We start from the raw sequence: 20882 nt of genomic DNA on the forward strand, positions 1-20882 counted from the left end.
TCACCTGTTGTACGTTTACCTTGAATTCAGTTATAGCAATAAAACGTCCTTGTCTTGTCAGTAAGTTTTATACAGAATATTGAACATCTCACTATGCTGTAGTACTTGCATGGTTTGGTAGTGAAAAGATGCAGCTGAGATGCAGGTAAAAACTGTGGAAGATTATAGGGTGGAATTAATCATCAGAGCTTGTTTTTGTCGCATACCAATGCATTAACAAGTACCTTAAATTTATTTAATCACTGAAACATTTTAAACACCACTTGCTGGAATGCGTGAATATTCAGTAAGCTTAAAAGGAATCACTGAGAAAAACACGCTTTAACAAACAATTGCACCTAAATTGCTTTATTGTAACACTGTTTTGTAGATACAACCTGCCGATGCTTAACATCTACAACTAAAGGTGATATTGAAAATTTGAAGTTTATGAAATTAAGTATTTCATGCAGCTTAATTAGTGTATAGACTACGGTGGATAAGGATGATTTTAAAGTTTGTTACAGAAATGTATTGTTGCGATTTTACAACCCAACAAGCATTTCTAGCCTTCTGTTATTGAAAACAGTACAGTATTGACTTTCTAGTTTTAATGCAATTCATAGGTTTCCAAATACTGATTATCTTTGCTTTTTTCCTTTCAACAGCCTTTTTTTTTTGCTAAGAAACCCCACTGGACTAGGCAGTGGTGCTGGCTCATTATTGCTTCCTTTGGACAGCATGTAGAAATCTTCCTATGAGAGCAGGGGGATGGGCTGTTTTTTTTTCTCTCGCTCTTCAATCTTTTTTCCAGTCTCTACCCTCTGGTTATGACAAATTGGGTAGGAGATCGTTGCATTAACCTACCTAGCTTAGTCGCCATCTCATATTTGCAAATGTGCTCCTGCTGAAGCTCTAATTATACAAATCACCTGGGATAAAGACAGTTTTATTGTCACAATTAGGCGCAATGTTCTTGGCCAATATTGTGACAGCAAGTAGTGATTACAGTTCTTGAGAAGACCGTGACAGAACAAGCATTTTATATAATGGAGATGTGGGGTCTGGACTGTGTTGGGAAAAAATATATACAATATACACAATTTAATTAAAATGTAATTTCATATGCCACTTATTGTACTCTCTTACACTGCCTTTTAATAAATAATGACTATTATTTATAACCTCTTGTTCTAATTTATTTAAAGATTTTTGTTCGGGGTCCACCATTTTCATTGGAATTTTAATTATGTAATATTTATCCCTCACTCAAATGTAATTATGTGCGTTGAGGGTGTAATTAAGATAGTGGTAGCTTTTCAAGATAGCTCATAGTACGGATAATACCTTATTGGGATTTGAAATTTCGAGAACACATTTAACAACTCTGGATTCTTCTTTCTCTGGAGAAAATTTACCTTCTTGTGCATCTATATATTTATATCTGTTTAAGTATTAAAATATATGCATACGTGAACATTTTCAGATAGAAATCTAAAAGATTATGTTACTGGAATGTTATGTATAAAGAATAAAATCATGTCAGAGGGTATGTGAATACCCATGAAAACCTTGCACCTGAATTTTGCTTATACATTTTTATTAGGTTTGCAACACTGCTTTGAAATAAGAAAGGAGAAAAAGCAGATCAAGATTTTAAAAAGCCTTGGAAAAAAAAAAACGTTTGAATTTTAATCCTGATTTCAGCCAAAGTTTGGTTAGTGTCTTAGTGTAAAGCCGTAGATACATCTGAAGGTTTGCGCCTTGCTAGCAAGGTGTCGTGCTAATTAGGTCCAAAAGGATTTGAAAACCCAGGAGACTAATCTAAAGCAAGCAAATTCTTGAGGTCCGTGTAAACACTTCTGTAGTAACCTGGGCAATCTATTTATAACTCTTAATTTTTCTGTGGGTTCAAAATCTATTAACATCTTGTATGCAGACTATGGTAGTGTGTTTCCCTTTGTCCATTTAGTTAGATGACCTTGCTTCTTGTTTTTCTTTCCAGGGCTTCAAAACTCTGTTTCAATATGCAGCTGCCTGAAGTGCCGTTGGTTGGCTTGTCTTGTCAGCATTGTTCCAGTGCTCATTCCATATGTATGTCACATCCCAGCACTGCCCCCCCTCCCTTTTTCACCCCACCACTACTCCACTACCCTCCCCCCTTCTGCTTTTGCTTTCTTATCTAAGAAAGATTGGCTCTTTTCTCTCTGAGCTTTCCACTGCAGGGCCAAATTAGAAGTCTTGGTAACAAAACCAGTGCAGTGCTACTTTCTCTTAAGTTTTTTTTTTCTCTCTCTCTCTCCTTTCCTATCTGCAGCTTGTGAGGGGATGCTACACGGCAGTAAGAACTAATCTTGGCAGTTGCTCAGTTATTTTTTTTTTCCCCCTCCTGGATCTGTACCACCACAGTGGAGAGTGAGCAAGCTCTCATGCTCCTGTGTGCAATGTGCTCTTAATCCCGCAGGACGTTTGTATGCTGTGCGCTTTGGGAACCTGTAGTAGTGAAGTTTTAAATGAAGAACTCTGTGAAGTGAAGGTTTCATAGCATGTAGCCATGAGAGCTCAGTTTCTGGGTTTTGAGAGAATATATGCTGGTCCTTCTTTCCTCCTAAGGTAAGGATTCTGACATGTACCTTTTGAAAATCCTGTAGGTTGTTTCTAATTATTTACATTAGCTTCATAGTGATTTGAGTGCAGAGGCATGAAGCTACAGTAGTTAAAATTTGCTTAATTTTTTTTTTCTGGCTTGCTTTTAATTGTAGCACTGCTTGAGTTTTGGACCTGTATGTAAAATAAAGGAGAGCAATTGGAATACATTAAGGAACATGTGTCATGCTCGGTTATAATAACATTGCAAATTTTAGATTTCCAAAACTTTTTTTTTTCTGAGTATACAGTGTTGTCTTGCCTCTCACTGAATGAATACCGGCTTACGTTTCCTTTCAAAATGTTGTCGGTTAAGTGCCTCAGCTATGTGCTGTATGCTGCTGCCAAAAACCATTGTTTTAATTGAGCACTATCTCTTGTTTGGACTTTTTAAAAATGTAATGGAATTGATTTTATGATTATCAGATTATCGCTTAATCTGATGATTTATTTGCATCTACATTGGTGATTTTATTTTAACTTTTTGCTTTTCAGTTAGCCAAAAAAAACTTGTTCAATAGGATGATTTGGAACTTTGATTGCTAAGTGATGCGTCTGCCTGCTGTTAATCTCATGCATGTTACATTAGACATCTGAAAACAAAGCCTTTTGCCCATACATCCTTAATTGCCAAAACATAATTCTCCATAATTGCTTGAAATTATTGTCAATCAGAATCTAAATATTTCTAACCCTTTGCGTTTGGACATGTCAAGCTCTGTTTTCTTTGACATGTTATTTGTTTTGAAAAGGTTTAAAAGAATTGGTACACCCCCCTGCGCCCCCTTATAATGAATTCCTTTTAAGTTTGAGCCACATTCATTTGTATAATAACACTGGTATTTCCCCCAGCACACCTAACAGCACTAACAATGCTTAAGGATCCAGATACACTTAAGAAATAGTGCATGGAAATATAATCAGATCATTTATACTTCTTTTACCAAATGCTTAGACTAAATTTTGGATGATTGCCATGGTAAGGCAGTAACCTGTGTCAGCCTTTCTAAAATTTGATGTTGTAAAGAGCAATGTATTTTGGGCAAAAATATGCATGTACAGTACTTTGTCTTAATGATTTTATCTTATGGTTACAGCAGGGATAAAGGACATGGGAGCACAGTGCTTATATACCTAAATGCTTCTTTGTAAGTGTGTGTTGTCCAGTACTTACTGGTTTTAGCGTACTGCATAATCCTTATCTGGGAAAATGTTCACTCTGAAGTTCATTGTGAAGATTGTATCAGGCTTTTTCTCTGTTCAGCAGTGCACACAAGCATTGTGAATGTAACCCACCATATAGCACATGGATGTTCTTTTTTCTTTTCTGGTCTAAAAGGCTATTTTTGTCTTTTTTGTTGTAGTTCTCTTTTGAAGCAGTAGTAACCCAAATGTGTCCTTCTCTAGGTTAAGTCTTCAAATGAAATCTGTTGGAACCATTGTACATTGTGCAGCAATCTAAGAGGGAGGATATACAATAGCTTAATTCCTTGTATTTCAGACAAATTTCCAACTTAATTTGTTGCTTCTAAAATCAAATAAGATCAGATGTAAAATAGCCATTTCAGATCATTTTTGTGAGATTTTGCTACACATACAGTGTGTGGAATACGTACCATGGTGCAATTTAACTCATTTGCTGTAGATAGAACAGGTATATTCTCATTTTGTTAAATATTTCTCAGATCCATGGTTCTGGTGAATATCATTTCCAGGATGATACCCACAGCTAGGAGATAAGACAGCTGCTTCTACACTAATAAGTGTGTCAGTAAATGAAAGTTTGCATTTTCTATTGTCATAGCTTGAAAAAGTGAAGTGTACATTTACTCAGTATAAATCTGAGAAGATGCTGAAAGATTCACAGTTATATGTGGTCATTGATGTACTGTAAATGCTCAGCATCCCCAAACCACATAATTAAAGTCTTGTCAAGTAGATAATTAATGCACTTGACCTTTAAAAATGTTTTTCACTGTATATGTAGTTCTTCTTAAGTTTTCTGTAAAAGCAGTGTGCACTGTTGTTCGTACTAATCCTTAATGGATCTGGATTTATAAAGAAATGATATATGAAAGTGGCTGATGTATTTACTGCAGATGGCAAATCAAATGAATTATTATATTTCTGAAATTAAAAATGATCTCAAACACTAATCAACTCAGAAGTTAAATCAATTGTGTTAGCATGGGAACTGAAATTTAACGGGGATTGAATATCCCTTATGTTTTTTGAGTGGTTCAGGTTCCTAATTCTAATTATGGGATTCTTAAGATATAGCCTCCTTTTCAATATCTATTTTCAGTCCTGACTTCTCCTTTGCACTGCAGATGTAATTTTCACTTTCTCTTTTCTTTAAAATTATGAAGCAATATTTTACTTAATAGAAGAAAACAAGTAATATTATTTGATGGGTTCGTTGTACATTGTAGCTGCAATATTTCAGCTCTTTTATTACTGTTTTTTTTAATATATACTTTATTTTTATTTCAGACCAGTGGGGATTTGGAATCAATAGCTTAGCTGTTATTGCTCTCACTGCATGATGAGTTGTATGGATCTAAACCTTTTATTTCCTTCAAAACCTGAACAACACCAATATGAGAATACCCCCTTTTAGAACTCAATGAAGAGGTGACTCATGAGTAGTAGTATTGAAAACCCCTTCCAAAAACATTATGAAGCACTACCATCACACTACTTTTAAAAGAATAAAAAGAATGTTGGGAATTTTAATATTAAAAAAATCAAGTCTCTGAAACAGGGGTGTCTCTCACTGTGAGACTTCAACTAATGTCCTTCTATCATACATTGCTTTATCTTTTAAAAGTTCAGTTATTTTTAAATTGTTAGACCAGTTAGACTCCAATACAGTCAAAAAGCATATGCTGCTTCATACGTTTAGTTTAATTGTTATTCGTTATTTCAATACATTCCTATACATGCCTTCGAATCCCATGTCTTAGTATTAGAAGATATGTAGGTACAGTAATGCTCTCCTGTGCCAAGTTTGGAGATGCAGTCTGACATTGTAACAGAGATGTTTAAGGAAACGGGAAAAGATGATCTCTACAAAAAACAAAAAAACAAAAATTGGCTTCATTGCACACTGCACCCTTTTAAGCTGTATTGAAGAATAAAAAGTGAAGTGAAATGGGAAGAAATCGGTTTCTGTTACACAAGAAATTCTGAATCCATCATTTTTATTGATATTGAAAAGTGTGTAAAACCATGTGAGCCTTCTCAAAGTTCATTGTCACATAATAAAAGGATACTGGACTTGATGAGTGCCAATGAACTAAAGCCCAAGTGGAGATTTTTATTTTTTCTTTTATTGTTATAAAACTTGAAAAATTATCATCTTTTAACAAAAATATCAAATTTTATCAAAACATACATTTCTCTGAAAATGTGCTGTATGATTCTTAAATTTCTAACAATTTTATATAAGGATGAAGTCCATAGTAGTGAAGTCCAATGCTTGAGCAAACTACTGTATGCACTGAAAACCATCATCTGCTGTAGGTATAGTAGGTGCAGACATTGAATAGTAAGCCTTAGCCCAGTAAATAACTTGTATTTATATACAAAATAATAAATATCCTGTATGTATAATCTACTGTAGGAAGCGTCCTCTCGTGCTCCATAGGGTTATATCAATACACCATGTAATAAATTTCTCAATTTCTCTAGTTCTCACTGTGTTATGGGGCTGTTGGCACATCAGACATGCCTTGAATGTGGGTGCTGTACTTCAGTGGTGAATGAATTGGGTCCCTTCCAATATTTAGAGTACTTTGAGGTCCCCTGGGAAGAATAGAGATTTTTGAATGTAACAACTTATTCTTATATTAAGTATTGACTGAGACACTGGCTTTAGCACACTTTAAAATTTGATGACAACTAAGAAGAACACAGCTGGACTGAAGTAAAAAGAAATTAGGCCTAATAAATGGGTTAGGTTTTCCCATATGTACCAACTCTTTGGCTTTCGCAGTCCTAGATTACCTTAAAAACATTCCCTGCTACTGTACTTTGCCTGTCTAATCAGTCCATTGCTTATGCCTGTTCTATTATTTCAGTTATTTTGTTTTCTTTTTTCTAAAAACATGGATTGTATCCTTAATGTTCAAGTGTAATTACTTTTTGCCTTACCCTGGCTGGTAAATAAAGTACAGTATAATTTTATTATTTCCCAAGATGCCAAAATGACTGTCAATATACAGTATATATATATTTGCCTCCATCACCCACAGTTATTTGATTTTTTGTTCATTAATAAAATGTGTCAAAGTCCAAGAGTGTTTTAGTTTAAAAGTTATTTGTCTGATGTGAGGATCTGATGTAAAAACACGCACACATTTCCACTAAGCTACAGCTATTTATTTTTTTCTACTATACAGACTATATAGTAGAAAAATGCACATCTGTTTTCATATTGAGTAATCTGAAATAGAATGTCAGTGTTTTGTGTTATTGTTATTCTGAAAGAATTTGCCTGTTAAATATTAAAGCAGCAGCAATGATGGAGCTGGGCTTTTTAACCCGAATTAGCATCATAATGAGGTGTTAGCCAGAGCAGCGACTGGGCTGCTTGAGCAGGTCTAGGGGGGAGGGGTGGCGTTGGGTGGGGGGAGTTCTCTGGACTTTAGACAATCCTTGATGGATAATGCAGGTGTGAGTGCAACACTGATCCACATTGGTGAGCTCAGTATATTTCCTCTTCCATATATTATTCCTTTGTCTGGGAGTTTTAAGAAAGAGGCCTCACTCACCCAGGAAATTAGCTATCAGGTAACCTTGTGTAGATTTTCATACTTATTTTGCCAGATTTTCCACTAGCCAAAGCCAGTGCCATGTCTGTGTGCGTGTTAAGTTGCACTGCTGCTGTTAATTCAATATGGGTTACGAATTTCATAAGGTTTTTTTGCTATAAAGAAGAGTATAATACTACCATAAGTGACAAGTACCGCATATTGGATGATTTTAGTTATAAGATTTACCGTGTAAATGTATTGATTTATTTCTCCTGTCAAGAATTTAGGCTCATTTCCTATCCGGTTCTTTTATTATGTGTGCTCTTTTGTTATATGTGGATACTAGAATTGGTGAATTCCAAACATACAGTATACAGTACAATTCAGTGTCAGCCGTACAGCCTGTACCTTGCCACATACAGTAGCCTGACTGTGAAGTTTTGCTGTAATGTTGGACAAATGTATGTTAATATTTATCTTCAGGTACATTTAAAAACATGTTAATTGCTTCTCTTGAGTATCTTTTTGTTTGATGACACTGATAGAAGAAATCTGGAGTTTTATATTTTACCATGAGAATCATAAAATGTCCCATTTCTTACAAATTAAAATGTAGTCAAATACATCCTACGTAGGGGCCTCCTGAATGGCTTAAAGCAGTACATATGGTTGGGCAAGGCCTTGTGGGTTCAAACTTGAGTGATGGCATTGGCTGAATGGTATTCAAGCTGAGGAGCACAATTGGCTGAGCACCACTGAGGGCAGAGTGGGAATAACAGGCCGAGCAACAAGAGGCAAACACAGGGACCCCTACAGGCTCCCAGCATTGAACCTCTACTATGTTCAGACACGAGTGGCTCGAGGGTGGGTGGATTGGTAAAATCAGCCTACACGTCCTCATTTTCTCCCAAGTGAGGTTAAGGAGTTCAGAGCTGTGGGCAGAGACATGAAAAACACACAACTGCTAATTTCAAAATCGGTTGGCTGTAACAAAAACTAATTTATGACTCTAGATTTAAGAAAAAATACGTGCTGAGTAGTGGAAAAATGTACTTGTGCCAAAATATGACAGAGTAAGTAATAATAATATATAGGCAAATAAGATAAAGATTCTTCAGCGGGGTCCTTATGATAGATAGTATGAAAACTGACTCTCTAATAGCACTTTAGGCCGAGTTGGTGTTATTCCTATGAAAGCAGCCGATTCTAATCATCATCTCCAGTTTCTATTAACTGGGCTGGTCGTGGCTGACTGAGGCTGTCAGCAGGACCAAGACTGGCCCAGTTAATAGAAACTGGAGAAGATCATTAGAATGGGATGCTTTTATAGATGCCTAAGTCACCAATTGAACTAATTATATGGCTCTGCACTGCTGAACAATCAGATAAAAGCAGACTTGGTCATTCACTTATCAGGGAGAGATATTAATACTGACTAAAGCCTGAGTCTTAATTGCCCTTCTTGCACTGCATGTGATGCAAAACCGTGTAAAGTTTAGGAGTCAGTGGAAACAGTTATACAAACAAAAACTGACATCCTCAGTATTTTTGCAACTGAATTATTTTATGCTAATATTTGTTAAGACTGTATTCTCCTCCATCTTATCACAGTTTATCCACAGTCTGCACACAAGAGGCATTAAATCAATGTTCAGCATGCAAAGGAATGGTTTATGTGAAATGTGGCCAATGTAAAAATTCTCTATGTCCCTCCTTATATCAGACAAAAAGTTAAACTATGTGCATGAAAACCCGTGTTGAAGGACAGAGGTAAAAGCAAAACAAAAGCGTTTTTATAAGAACATTTTTTTTCTGTTCTTTGTCAGGGTCATCAACTGTTGTATCTACCATAAACTCATTTCACACTTTGCAGGATGTTTTATATAAAAGGCTATGAAAAAGTTGTCCTACAGATTTTGTTTCAGTAAAAAATATAGAAGCTTGCTGTATCTCAGACTTCAACTTTCAAACAATGAAATTTAGCTAATTAAATGAACCATGAATGTTTTATGTTTAAGATGAGACTTCTTCATATTTGTTTGGCCAATGTACCCATTTAGTAATAGCAAATTGGTGTAAGGATATCTTCCTGCCATTTCTACAAAAAGCCAAGGTATGGAAGTCAACAATATACAGTACCTGTGTATCGTGTTCCAAATTCCCACAACCGTTTGGATATAGAAGTGCTTCCTGTTCTTGTTTTTAACTGTGTTTCCACATAGTTTCCACTTAGAAACTGAAGTCCCAAGAATCTTTCAATGTTACATTTGGCTTACAAGTGACCAGTTTCATTCACAATTCCTTTTCTAAAATAACAGAAACACACTTTCCCCCTCCTTACACTGAAAACTGTGTAAAAACAGGGATTCAAAAGTGCTGAGAGGGAGAAAATTTCTGAATCTTAACTCCTTTTTTCTGCTGGAGGACCATAATGTTTCTGCTCTGAACTTGTATAATTGCCAGACAGCAGTGCATTCTGAAGAGATTCTAAATGCATTAAATCTATGCCTGCTGCACAGTCACAGCTTTTGCAATCTTCATAGTATATGATGATATGCAGATGAATATTGCTCTTCACTACATAAAGCACTGAGCAGCACACAACCATTGTCGCACTTGGGAGCAGTGTGATTCTCTTTGCCATGCAAATGAGAGCTCAGCAACAAAATTCATAGAACAGGAGTACAAATTCTAGGCTGAGCTTGAAAGCTCATAGAATGAAATAAATGTGCTGTGAAGCATACAGCCATTTTAATAAGTACCCTGGAGATTTTGCCAAGCTACTGTTTTACTAGCAATTATTTTTTTAGTGTATTGTTCTTCGTATGAGTGGACTGAAACAGGTGAGGACAGTTGACACCCAAACACTATTGTTACTTTTTCTTTTAAAGACTCTGACCACAGAATCACTTTTTATAGACGCTAATAATCAGATCCCCTCACTGAATGTTTTTTTTCGTAGCATTTAAACTTCCAGTTGCATAACGTTTTTGCAATTTTACCATATTTTCCAATTTTCCAATTCTCTTTTTCACACCCCTTCATAGAATTCTGACATTTGAGAGTTTTTAAATGCAAGGATGTAAAATAAGTGTCTTCAAAGAGTGCAGTCCAGCTTATTCTGTAGGTATTGTATGATAGTCTGGAGAAGCACCCAAATAATTTATTTTAGTAGAGTGGAGTAATCAATCAGTTCTGTTCTTTAGGACCAAGAACCACAGGCATGTTCTCTTGCCCTTAAAACCTTAAAAATTGCCTTAAAAGATGTCAATCTTAACTGTAGAACTAAGAAAAAAATATTTACCTACACACTTTGCTCTTAGAAATTAAATATTAGTGATGTATTTTTTCCCTTTTTCTCAAATACAAGGGAATATTTTGCAATGCATTAACGAACATCACCTTCTACTCATCATAGCTCAAGGTTATGTGTCCCAATACAAATCCTTACCAATACAAATAGAAAAAACATAAGTGTGCTGGGTTTTGAAAGAGCTCTTAAGCATTCAAGTAATTCTTATGCTTAGATACAAGAGTGTTGTTCCCTGTCCATTTTATGCCCATTTTTGGAAATTACTATATGCAGTTGCCTCAGCAGGAAGAAAAATGGAAATCCTTTTTTACGAATTGTTAAGCAGTCTCGTATAAACATTCTTCTGTCTTGCAAAACATTTAAAAAAAGTTGAACAGCAGGGGTTGACTATGAAGAGACATTAAGTTATTAATGGTGGCTTTAGTGACCAATTCATACAGTAAGTATTATCATCAGTATTTGAAAAGCTTTAATTTAAGAGAATACCTTTGGTTATGTGAGAGTTTCTTTCCCACTCCCTGCCCTCAACACAGTAACCTGACCACAGTGTAAGCATGAGGCATGGGATTCCGTTTTTGTTGAATGGGTGTCTTTATGAATTAGCTGGTGTTTGATTATGGTAGCCTCTAGCTAAGCACAGTGAATATTATCTTAGAGGTGGAGCTTTATACTGAGTATAGAATATTAACACAGTGTCAGAGGCTATCTCTATAGGTTCATGTCACCATAGAACCTTACAACTATGACATTGTTAAATGACTACGGTAAATATATTTTGCTTATCCTAGTCTTAAAAAGGTCTAGAACCTTTCTGTCCTTTTCAAACACAATCTTTTAATGCTCATAGACATTGGCTGAGGTTCAGTATCCAAAGACTGACATACAATATGAAAAGAACGCAAGGTTTCTTTAATGCAAGAATGTAACATTTACATATCATTTGGCCCAAATATAGTAGCTGCTTTTATAGATCCTATTGATTCAAGAATCTAATCTTTCTATCTCTTGAAAAGAACAATGAAATTCACTTCAAAAACCTGTCTGGGTCGCTTGTTCAAAACTCACACATCCCTTTGTATAAAACGTTCCCTTGTTCTCTGGTTCTTCTTCTCAATTAGCTTCTATTTATCTTCTAGTGTTTCACTGTTAATTTTGAAGAAATCCATAGGGTTAGATATGTAAGCGCCTTTAAGAATTTTGAATTCTTGAATTACAGTAGGTTCCCTTATAATATTCTTAGTTGAAGACTTAAAACCATTCCAAGTCTCCTTGCTACATGTTGTGACGAATGAAGAATGGAACAAAAATCATTCACTATCATGTGCTTTTATAGCTTTTACAACATTGTCTTGTTTTGGAAATGGCCACAGTTTCCATACATACTAAGTTAGCGTTTTTCTTGGTAATATACTACTGCCAATTGTTTTAGTAATTTATTTTGTAGTAAAATGTTCATAAGAATTTGAATTAAATGGAAACATTTGACATTTTCTTAATAGTTTTGCAGATGGAGGGGCAAGAAATTTTATATTTATACTTGTGACCAATTCCCTGAGCTAGACAGATGTGTGGGGTTTAAAAGAACTTTAAAAGAGTGTCAAAACAATGTGTGGATATAAAGAAAGACATCCACACTAATGTAAACACACATGTATTAGTTTATTTTTGTTTTAGGCAGAAAGGGTATTACAGTATATATTATGGACTTTTAAACAGGATCAGTCATAACAACCTCATTTTATGTTCTATGACTATTACTGTACATTCTAATTATCAGTTTTGATAATAATGCTTTTTAGAATACAAAGGCTTTACTGGTCATATACCAATACTTTTTGAAATAACTTTTAGGAAGCTGAAAATCAGTATGTGATATCTGTAAATGCACTCATTAGCTGACTAATTTTAATCTTGTCTCAGCTAATTCTTAGAGAACATAAATAGAATCGCTATTATTTAAGTTAACTTGTTTAGCTTTTAACTTGTTAGGATATAAAAGGTTTATATGACAAATCAGTTATCAGTTATCAGTTGTCAGTTATACAAAGTTGATTTCTGTTTACAAACATTAAATGTTTTAAAATTTTGATTGTTTTTTAATAATGAGATACTGTAATGAATTCTTGATGTCCTTGTGGTGTGAGTTGAAATGTGGAAAATAAAAAACAAACAAACCAAAGGCTTGTCCTTGGCTTCTAGTATTGTTTGTTGTAGAGTTTTATTTTAGCTGAGAATATAAAAAGTTTTTTGGGGGGGTTGAGCAAAGGGGAGTTGCAACATCATATTGAAGGCAGTTCTTCTCCAGTATGTTATTAGAAGTCGGCACAAATGTTAGTGACTTTGCCAGTCCATTATAGATCTAGCCAGTGGAAATATTTTGTCATCAGAATGTGACCACTGAGGGTTTCCACTATCTCTACAACATGACATTTACTGTATCTTGGCCTCCTTCAACTTGGAAGTGTGCATACTTGTGGGAACTTATTTTTAAGTCCTCTTTATCGGAAATCAAGAAAAAAATGTGCTTAACCATATAAAATAAAACCAGACAGAAAATTCTAATCACAACGGACAAGTTTCATCCTGTTTTATGAAGAAGTAAGGGATCCTTAAATCTTCATTGTGTAAATAAGAGTCCTAGCTATAAATTGCTCTAAAATACTGGGGTGTTTCTGTCTGTGACTCTTGTATTACTGGCAGTTGGTTTTAGACTTTTTCTTTTACAAAAAGCTACTTGTTTTTGTGAACAATTCAAATGAGAAACAGTGTTTACAAACAGTCTTCAGTGATTTTACTGGACCATGTTGCTTGGCAACTTTGCAATTTGAGATCCTGATCCATCTTATTGATCAAATGAATAATTAGCAGTCTTTCAGTTCCTGGGTTCAAATGTCAAGTTCTAAACTGTGGCATATCTTTACAATTTGAAACTCTGCCTTTGTTGGCTGGCCTCCCTGGTGACATCACTTTCCCTCTTCTTTGTTTCAGGATGGAAGAATGATGGGATGGCTGTAAATATGGGCCACTGGGCAGGCACACAGACCTTTCTTCTCTGCCTCGCCCTCCTATCCCTCCAGCTTTTCTCCTGCTGTTGCCAAAGCCTGCAGGATCCAGAAAATGTACCTCACTTCGTCTTCACACGTTCACTTTACAATGCTACAGTTTATGAGAACTCAGCTGCTAGAACCTATGCCAACAGTAAAGTTAAAATGGGGATTACTTTAGTGCATCGCTCATGGGATATAAAATACAGGATTATTTCTGGAGATGAAGAAGGGTTTTTCAAAGCAGAGGAGTTTGTTCTTGGAGATTTCTGCTTCTTACGGATTAGGACTAAAGGTGGGAATTCTGCCATTTTAAACCGTGAAATACAGGATAGTTACATGCTGACAGTGAAAGCCTCTGTCCGAGGGGAGGACTTGGAAACATGGACAAAGGTAAACATACAGGTTTTAGACATGAATGACCTTCGCCCTTTGTTTTCACCTACAACTTATTCTGTCACTATACCTGAGAGCACCCCACTAAGAACTAGCGTAGCACAAGTGACAGCCACAGATGCAGACATTGGCTCCAATGGAGAGTTTTATTATTTCTTCAAAGAGAAGGTTGACCTTTTTGCAGTTCATCCCACAAGTGGGGTGGTCTCTTTGAGTGGCAAGTTAAATATTGATGAGAAAAACAGATATGACCTGGAAATCTTGGCAGTTGACCGGGGAATGAAATTATATGGAAACAATGGAGTGAGCAGCACAGCAAAGCTCTTCATTCATATTGAACGTGTTAATGAACACGCACCAACTTTAAGTGTTGTCACACATATCCCTTCTCTACTGGACAAAGACCCCACGTATGCTGTAGTTTCTGTTGAAGACTTGGATGATGGAGCAAATGGAGAAATAGAATCAGTTTCCATTGTAGCTGGGGATCCTCTGGACCAGTTTCGTTTGGTGAGAGGAGCAGGAGTCAATGAATACAGAATAAAAGCTTCAGAACCAGTAGACTGGGATCATTTCCCTTACGGCTATAATTTAACACTGCAGGCAAAGGACAAAGGCTTTCCCCAGAAGTTTTCTGCTGTTAAGGTCGTCCACTTGTATGTCAATAGACCAAAGCCTGTTGAAATCAAGTTTGAAAAGGCAGTTTATGAAGTAAAGCTCAGTGAGATTTCACCTCCTGGGATTACTGTTGCAGTTGTTAAACTTTCCCCTGAACCTGAAGATGTGGAATACATTCTGAGCCCTGGTGAAGATTCTAAGTATTTCAAGATCAATTCCTTAACTGGATTAATAACAACAGCCCGTCCTGTTAGTAACCTAAATCAAGAGTTGTTTGAGCTTGAGGTGGTTGAGTTAGACAGTGAATTAAGAATAAGTGTGAGGGTTACTATTGAGGATTCTAATGACCACACACCTCTGTTTCTACAGCCCTCTTATGAGGTGTTTGTAAATGAAAGCATTCCAATTGGAACCCACATTTTAACTGTTTCTGCTTTGGATAACGATAGAGGAGAAAATGGGTATATAACTTACAGCATTGCCAGTCTCCAAACCTTGCCTTTTACAATCAACCAGTTCACTGGTGTTGTAAGCACAAACAAAGAGCTTGACTTTGAATCCTTATCTGAGAGCTTTGTGTTTGTTGTCAGGGCCTCTGATTGGGGTTCACCTTACCGCCGTGAAAGTGAGGTCAATGTCACTGTTCACCTAGAAAATGTCAATGACAACCATCCCCTGTTTGAGAAAATAGCCTGTCAGGGTATAATTTCTTATGATTTCCCAATTGGGGAGGTGATCACTACTATGTCAGCCATAGACATTGACGAAATAGAGTTAGTAAAGTATAAGATCCTCTCAGGCAATGAACGAGGATTTTTTGATCTAAATCCTGATTCTGGTGTGCTGGTCTTAAAGAAATCTCTAATGACCGCCAATCCAAAAAACGGGGTCTTCAATTTAAAAATAACAGCAACAGATGGGGAAAACTTTTCGGACCCAATGTTTGTCAACATCTCCATTGTACACGGAAAAATGCCTTCTAAGAGCTTTACCTGCAAAGAAACCAGAGTTGCTCAGAAGTTAGCTGAAAAGTTACTCAAAAAGGCTAAAGCGAACAGCAAAACCAAGGCAGAAGATGAATTTCTAGATCTCTTTTCAGTCAACAGGCAGACTCCACAATTTGATAAATCTTTTCCTTCAGAGATATCTGTGCGAGAGGACCTTGAAATTGGAGCTAGTGTCTTTAGGGTCAAGGCTTATGACGGAGACACTGGCTTCAATGGCCAGGTTTTGTATACAATCTCCGATGGCAACAAAGACAGTTGTTTCAACATTGACATGGAAACTGGATTAATAACCATCTTGATGCCTATGGACCGCGAAAAAACAGATAGGTATCTCCTCAATATCACCATTTATGATTTAGGCTTGCCACAGAAATCAACGTGGCGGCTCTTGACTGTCAATGTGGAAGATGCTAATGACAACACCCCACAGTTTTTACAGGAGAGCTATAATGCCGTTATTCCTGAAAACACTGTAATTGGCACTGAGGTGATTCAGGTAGAAGCAACAGATAAAGACTTAGGGCCTAATGGGGCTATTTATTATACAATGTTGACAAGCACAACTCAGTTTGGGATTAACAGCACAAATGGAATTGTTTACGTTGCTGGCCAGCTTGACAGAGAATTTCTATCAGTTTTTAATTTAAAAATAGAGGCCCGTGATAAAGCAGAGAGAGGGAGTCAAAGGTTTGCAGTGTCAACACTCATGATATCCCTGGATGATGTCAATGACTGCTCTCCAGCTTTTATTCCTAGCTATTACAATGCAAAGGTTCTTGAAGATTTGCCTGTTGGCACTGTTATAGCCTGGCTTGAGACACAGGATCCTGATCTTGGATTAGGTGGCCAGGTCAGATATTCCCTGGCAAATGACTACAATGGAAAATTTGAGATCGACAAAGCTAGTGGAGTGATTCGACTTGCCAAGGAGTTGGATTATGAGAAGCAGCAATTCTATAACTTGACAGTACGGGCCAAGGATAAAGGCCGCCCTGTGTCTCTTCTCTCTGTGTCTTTTGTGGACGTTGAAGTGGTGGATGTCAACGAGAATCTGTACCCGCCATATTTTTCTGATTTTGCTCTGATAGGCTCAGTTAAGGAAAACTCTCGGATTGGCACAAGTGTTCTCCAGGTCACTGCAAGAGATGATGATATGGGACGGGATGGAGAAATCCAATATTCCATACGAGATGGAAGTGGCCTGGGACGATTTTCTATTGATGAAGAAACAGGTATGTCCTCCTAGTAAAATCAAAAATAAGAAATCGTTTGGAGATATTAAATTACCCTTTCACGCATTCTTTTAAAATTAGCTGTTGACGTTACTGTGAATTATTTGTGTGAGCTATTTAGGAAATAACTGGAACTTTGGTATCTAGGTTATGAAAATTAATAATACTTTTATATATCTTTCCTTTCCCAGCTCACAAATAGAAAATGTTACTGAATTTAATGTATACATTAATGTGCACTGGACAAATATGACAAATGAACTGTGTCTATTAAGTGTAGCACTGAGGCCAAAATATGGGGTAGTTGTTCATAAGGTGGTTTAAAACTCCCAATTTATAAGCTTAGTTATAGTAAGGGAAAGTTCGGGTGCCAGATAGAATTACCACATAGAGCTTTGTATTTACATTCGGTGCAGTTGTCATGTCACTCTTTTCCCTGACCCAAACATTTGGCCTTTGCTTCTTCTAGAAGCATTGTTTCCTCTTTTTAAAATGCCACAGAAATTTTGCCAGGAGACTTGATAGAGTTTTTGTTGTTTTCTAATGAAAAATATTCTTGGATTGTCTAATGTTGTCTGTTGAGTTGAGAAATTTCAGTCCTGGCTGTGGGACAAAAACGGCATAGATCTATATTTTACTGCTCATTTTGCCAGGATGTTTCCATGAGACAAAAATTACTACATACATTTTTTTTTCTGTTATAAAATATGATAACCTGATACAAATGGAAGTAACAGTTAAAATACATAATTCAAAGGAATGAATTGAAAACCTTTCTATGTAACATTACATTTAGTAAGGACAATAAGCATTTTCCTTGATAGAATGGTTATGTCCTTATTCTTTTCTGCCTAGTTAAATATACATGTGGAAAGGGGCAAATACAAAACTTTTACTTGCAATAATATCATTCCTCAAAAAATCTTCAAGACCTATTCAAACATTTTCATATTTTAATGAGTTTTCTGATGGACTTTCTGATGGAGACAGATGTATGTTAATTTTAATACTGCATAGTGCAATAGCATATGTCAGTAGTACTGTAGGTAATAAGTGTGCACTACAGGGTAATTCTGCTCCCAAGAATTGCTGAAAGTGTAGCTTATTCATGGAGGCTAGATCTGTATATTAAAGCAGGCATTTACTGAGGGGTCAGAAAAATTGGTTTCTTAGTTCAGTCAAATATTTATTGGGAATTACAGCAGACGCTATAAAAAGACAAATTTTCCTCCAAACTGTTTTGAATTTTAGCTACATTATAAAATACTATAAGCAAGATGGCAGATTTCATTATTGAAATGTGAAAGCCTAGAAGAGCTCTATCCAAAAAAACAAAACAAAAAAGGCACTACAGTTTTAAATGGTTTAGTGCCAATTGCAGTGCCTGTGTGTCAAAACAAATATAAGCACTAGTGGGTGGAAGATTGTCAGTAATGCTTAGAATGGCCATGTGGAGAATAATATTTTTAACAGACACTAAAAAATGTATCCTGTGAAAATCATATTACAATATAAGAATTTTCCTCTATTAATGATGTAGACCTATTAGGTCTAGTAGTTGATCCCTTTGTTTCTCTGTATTACATTAGTCTTGTGTATTGACCTGTCTCCTAAAGAACACATTGTGCAACTGAAGTGTATTAAGCACTTGTGAAAGCGATACATTTAGTGCAGTATATATTGTCAAGTCTCAATAAAACATAAAAAAATAAACAACAGAATGTAAAGAACAGTGGATTGACCAGGGACACTTCTTTAAATAGTTTACTGGTGGTTGTCAATTATACAGTTTTGAGCTTAAATAAAAATGAGCACATGGAGTTATTATATTCCAACAAGAATGAATTTGAGCATGAAATCTAAGACGTATAACCGTTAAATAATATTTTGGGGGATAATTAATGCAGGTTGTTGACAGGTTAATGACTCAGGATGAAGGATTCAATCATTTGCTTCTTGAGGCCACAGCTTCCTTTATGTTTGCTGAAACACCTGTCCTGCTTCGATCTCATATAACAGACAAACCTTTTTATTTGGCTCAACCTAATAGCATGTTGTGCGTCAGTATAAAATGGGGAATGGCGGTGTTGTCCATTGTGGAATTTCCCATTCCAGTAGACTGTAAAAACGATACCAACAAGGTGACACCCGTCTGTAATCCATCTGTTTCCACAGGCCTTTTTAGCCATGTTTTATTCATTTTTAACCCTATTGCTGTCCCTCTATTAGCGAGAGCAAATGGAATAGATATTTTGAATTTATCCGTCTTTATCAGTTAGCTGCACAATTGCATGCACCATAAATCATACGAATGCACTAAATTTCTAGACACAGTTACAGCTTTAACTCTGCTCCTGCCGTGGCTAACTTTGACGTACGAAACTCAGAGCTGTTGATTTTACCTGACAAAAATGCATGGATAGTTGGGCTGAATTAAATGGAAGCCATATCTCAGCCTCTCCCTTATACAGCAGTCATATGCTTCAGTAGGTGCCACATTTCGCAATCTCTTTTTTTACACTTAAGTGCCTCATTTTTACCATGCTTGCATTTTGTTTCATTGCTGCTGTAAAGAATATTAATTTAACTGTCACTGACTGAATGTACTAATACAATTGGAAGGCTTTATTATTAAAGACCATATTAAGACAAAATCAGCTATCTTCAAGGTGTGATGTAGGTCTCTTAGTTGAAAACAGTAGGCACAGCAAAAATAATTTCCTGAAATTATTTTTCAGGACAGATGTCACATGCTGCACATCACTTGTTTCTTTCATTAGTGTTTCGGCAAAGCTGGCACAGATTGGTTTTATTAATAGAAGACTGTGGTGGCATAGTGAGCTCTGTGTATTCTGTGCTTGTATACTTTGTGTACTTTATGCTTTTCCTGGGGTGATTTTTTTCATTACTTTTGTTCTTGAGAAACTGGGAGGTCAGTATGATGAGTAGAATGACTGACCCCCCTTTTAGTGACAATTACTCTCGTGTCCAGAGGAATGAATCCTTTTAACTGTAGTTTTTTGTTGCCTTTAAAGTTACATAAAAGCGGCATTTTAGTTGAAGCCCCTTTTCAAACACCTAATGAATTGAATGGCTTGTTAATGTGCTCCCCCCCCTCCTTTTACTAATAACTCAGGAAGTACATAAATTGTGATGCTCCATCACAGTGTCGGTTTCCTTGGGAAACAATTTGAGATAACGCAGCAAAAGTGTGAACTTGAATGCTTTTAAGATAAATGTTCACATTTCTTCTCTGGTATAATTTATGTGGCACATTGCCAGATCTTTTTGGAAGAATATCTCAGATCTTGCTAAAACCCCTGACCAATATTAAAAATGAACAAAAAAAATCACATACTGTGACTGTGGTTCATATATTTTTATATATACATTCTAAAACGGAAACATGTTGGTAGTTTGGATTTTGGTATAAAAATTAAAGGTGGAACACACAATGGTACAGAGAAAAAAGATTCTTATAAAAATAAAATTGATTCCTTTGGTGTTAATTAATGCACTGTTCATTCACTGAGAAGTACAGCTTGGTCATGTGATTATTCAACCAAGCATCTTAGTTGTACAGAATCCAACACTGAGGGATGAAATATTCTCTTGTTTGACTTAGCATGTACACCTTCAATGAACTTTACAATTGTAAGACTAAACATAGAAATGAGTTCAGTGTTAGCATACAGTAATTATACTAGAAAAACAGAAGAGGATTAGGGGATTGAAGAATCGCTTACAGCACTCTGGGGTTCAATGTATCTGTGAAGCGAAAGAAAAATACTTTGGAAATGTTTACAATGGTAGGCATTACCAAAAGACTTGTTTAAGTGTATCAGTATACAGACTTGACTGATGAATGTTTAGCTTGGTGCATAAAACAG

General features: G+C 36.1%; 1 protein-coding gene across 10 annotated transcripts in view; it reads left to right on the forward strand.

The window, feature by feature from the left end:
- The window catches only part of LOC102696169 (protocadherin Fat 3), a 202811-nt gene that overhangs the window by 34078 nt on the left and 147851 nt on the right, over window positions 1–20882 (forward strand). For 9 of the 10 annotated variants that reach the window (XM_069190096.1, XM_069190094.1, XM_015341579.2 and 6 more), the window contains one exon: window positions 13684–16992. In XM_069190096.1, the coding sequence (XP_069046197.1) occupies window positions 13701–16992 (3292 nt within the window). In that variant the 5' untranslated portion in view covers window positions 13684–13700. Of the gene's footprint in view, window positions 1–2205; window positions 2593–13683; window positions 16993–20882 lie in introns of those variants that run through there. The other variant, XM_069190095.1, reaches the window with a different exon arrangement.

Source organism: Lepisosteus oculatus, chromosome 5, assembly GCF_040954835.1.
Source record: "Lepisosteus oculatus isolate fLepOcu1 chromosome 5, fLepOcu1.hap2, whole genome shotgun sequence".
NCBI lineage: Eukaryota > Metazoa > Chordata > Actinopteri > Semionotiformes > Lepisosteidae > Lepisosteus > Lepisosteus oculatus.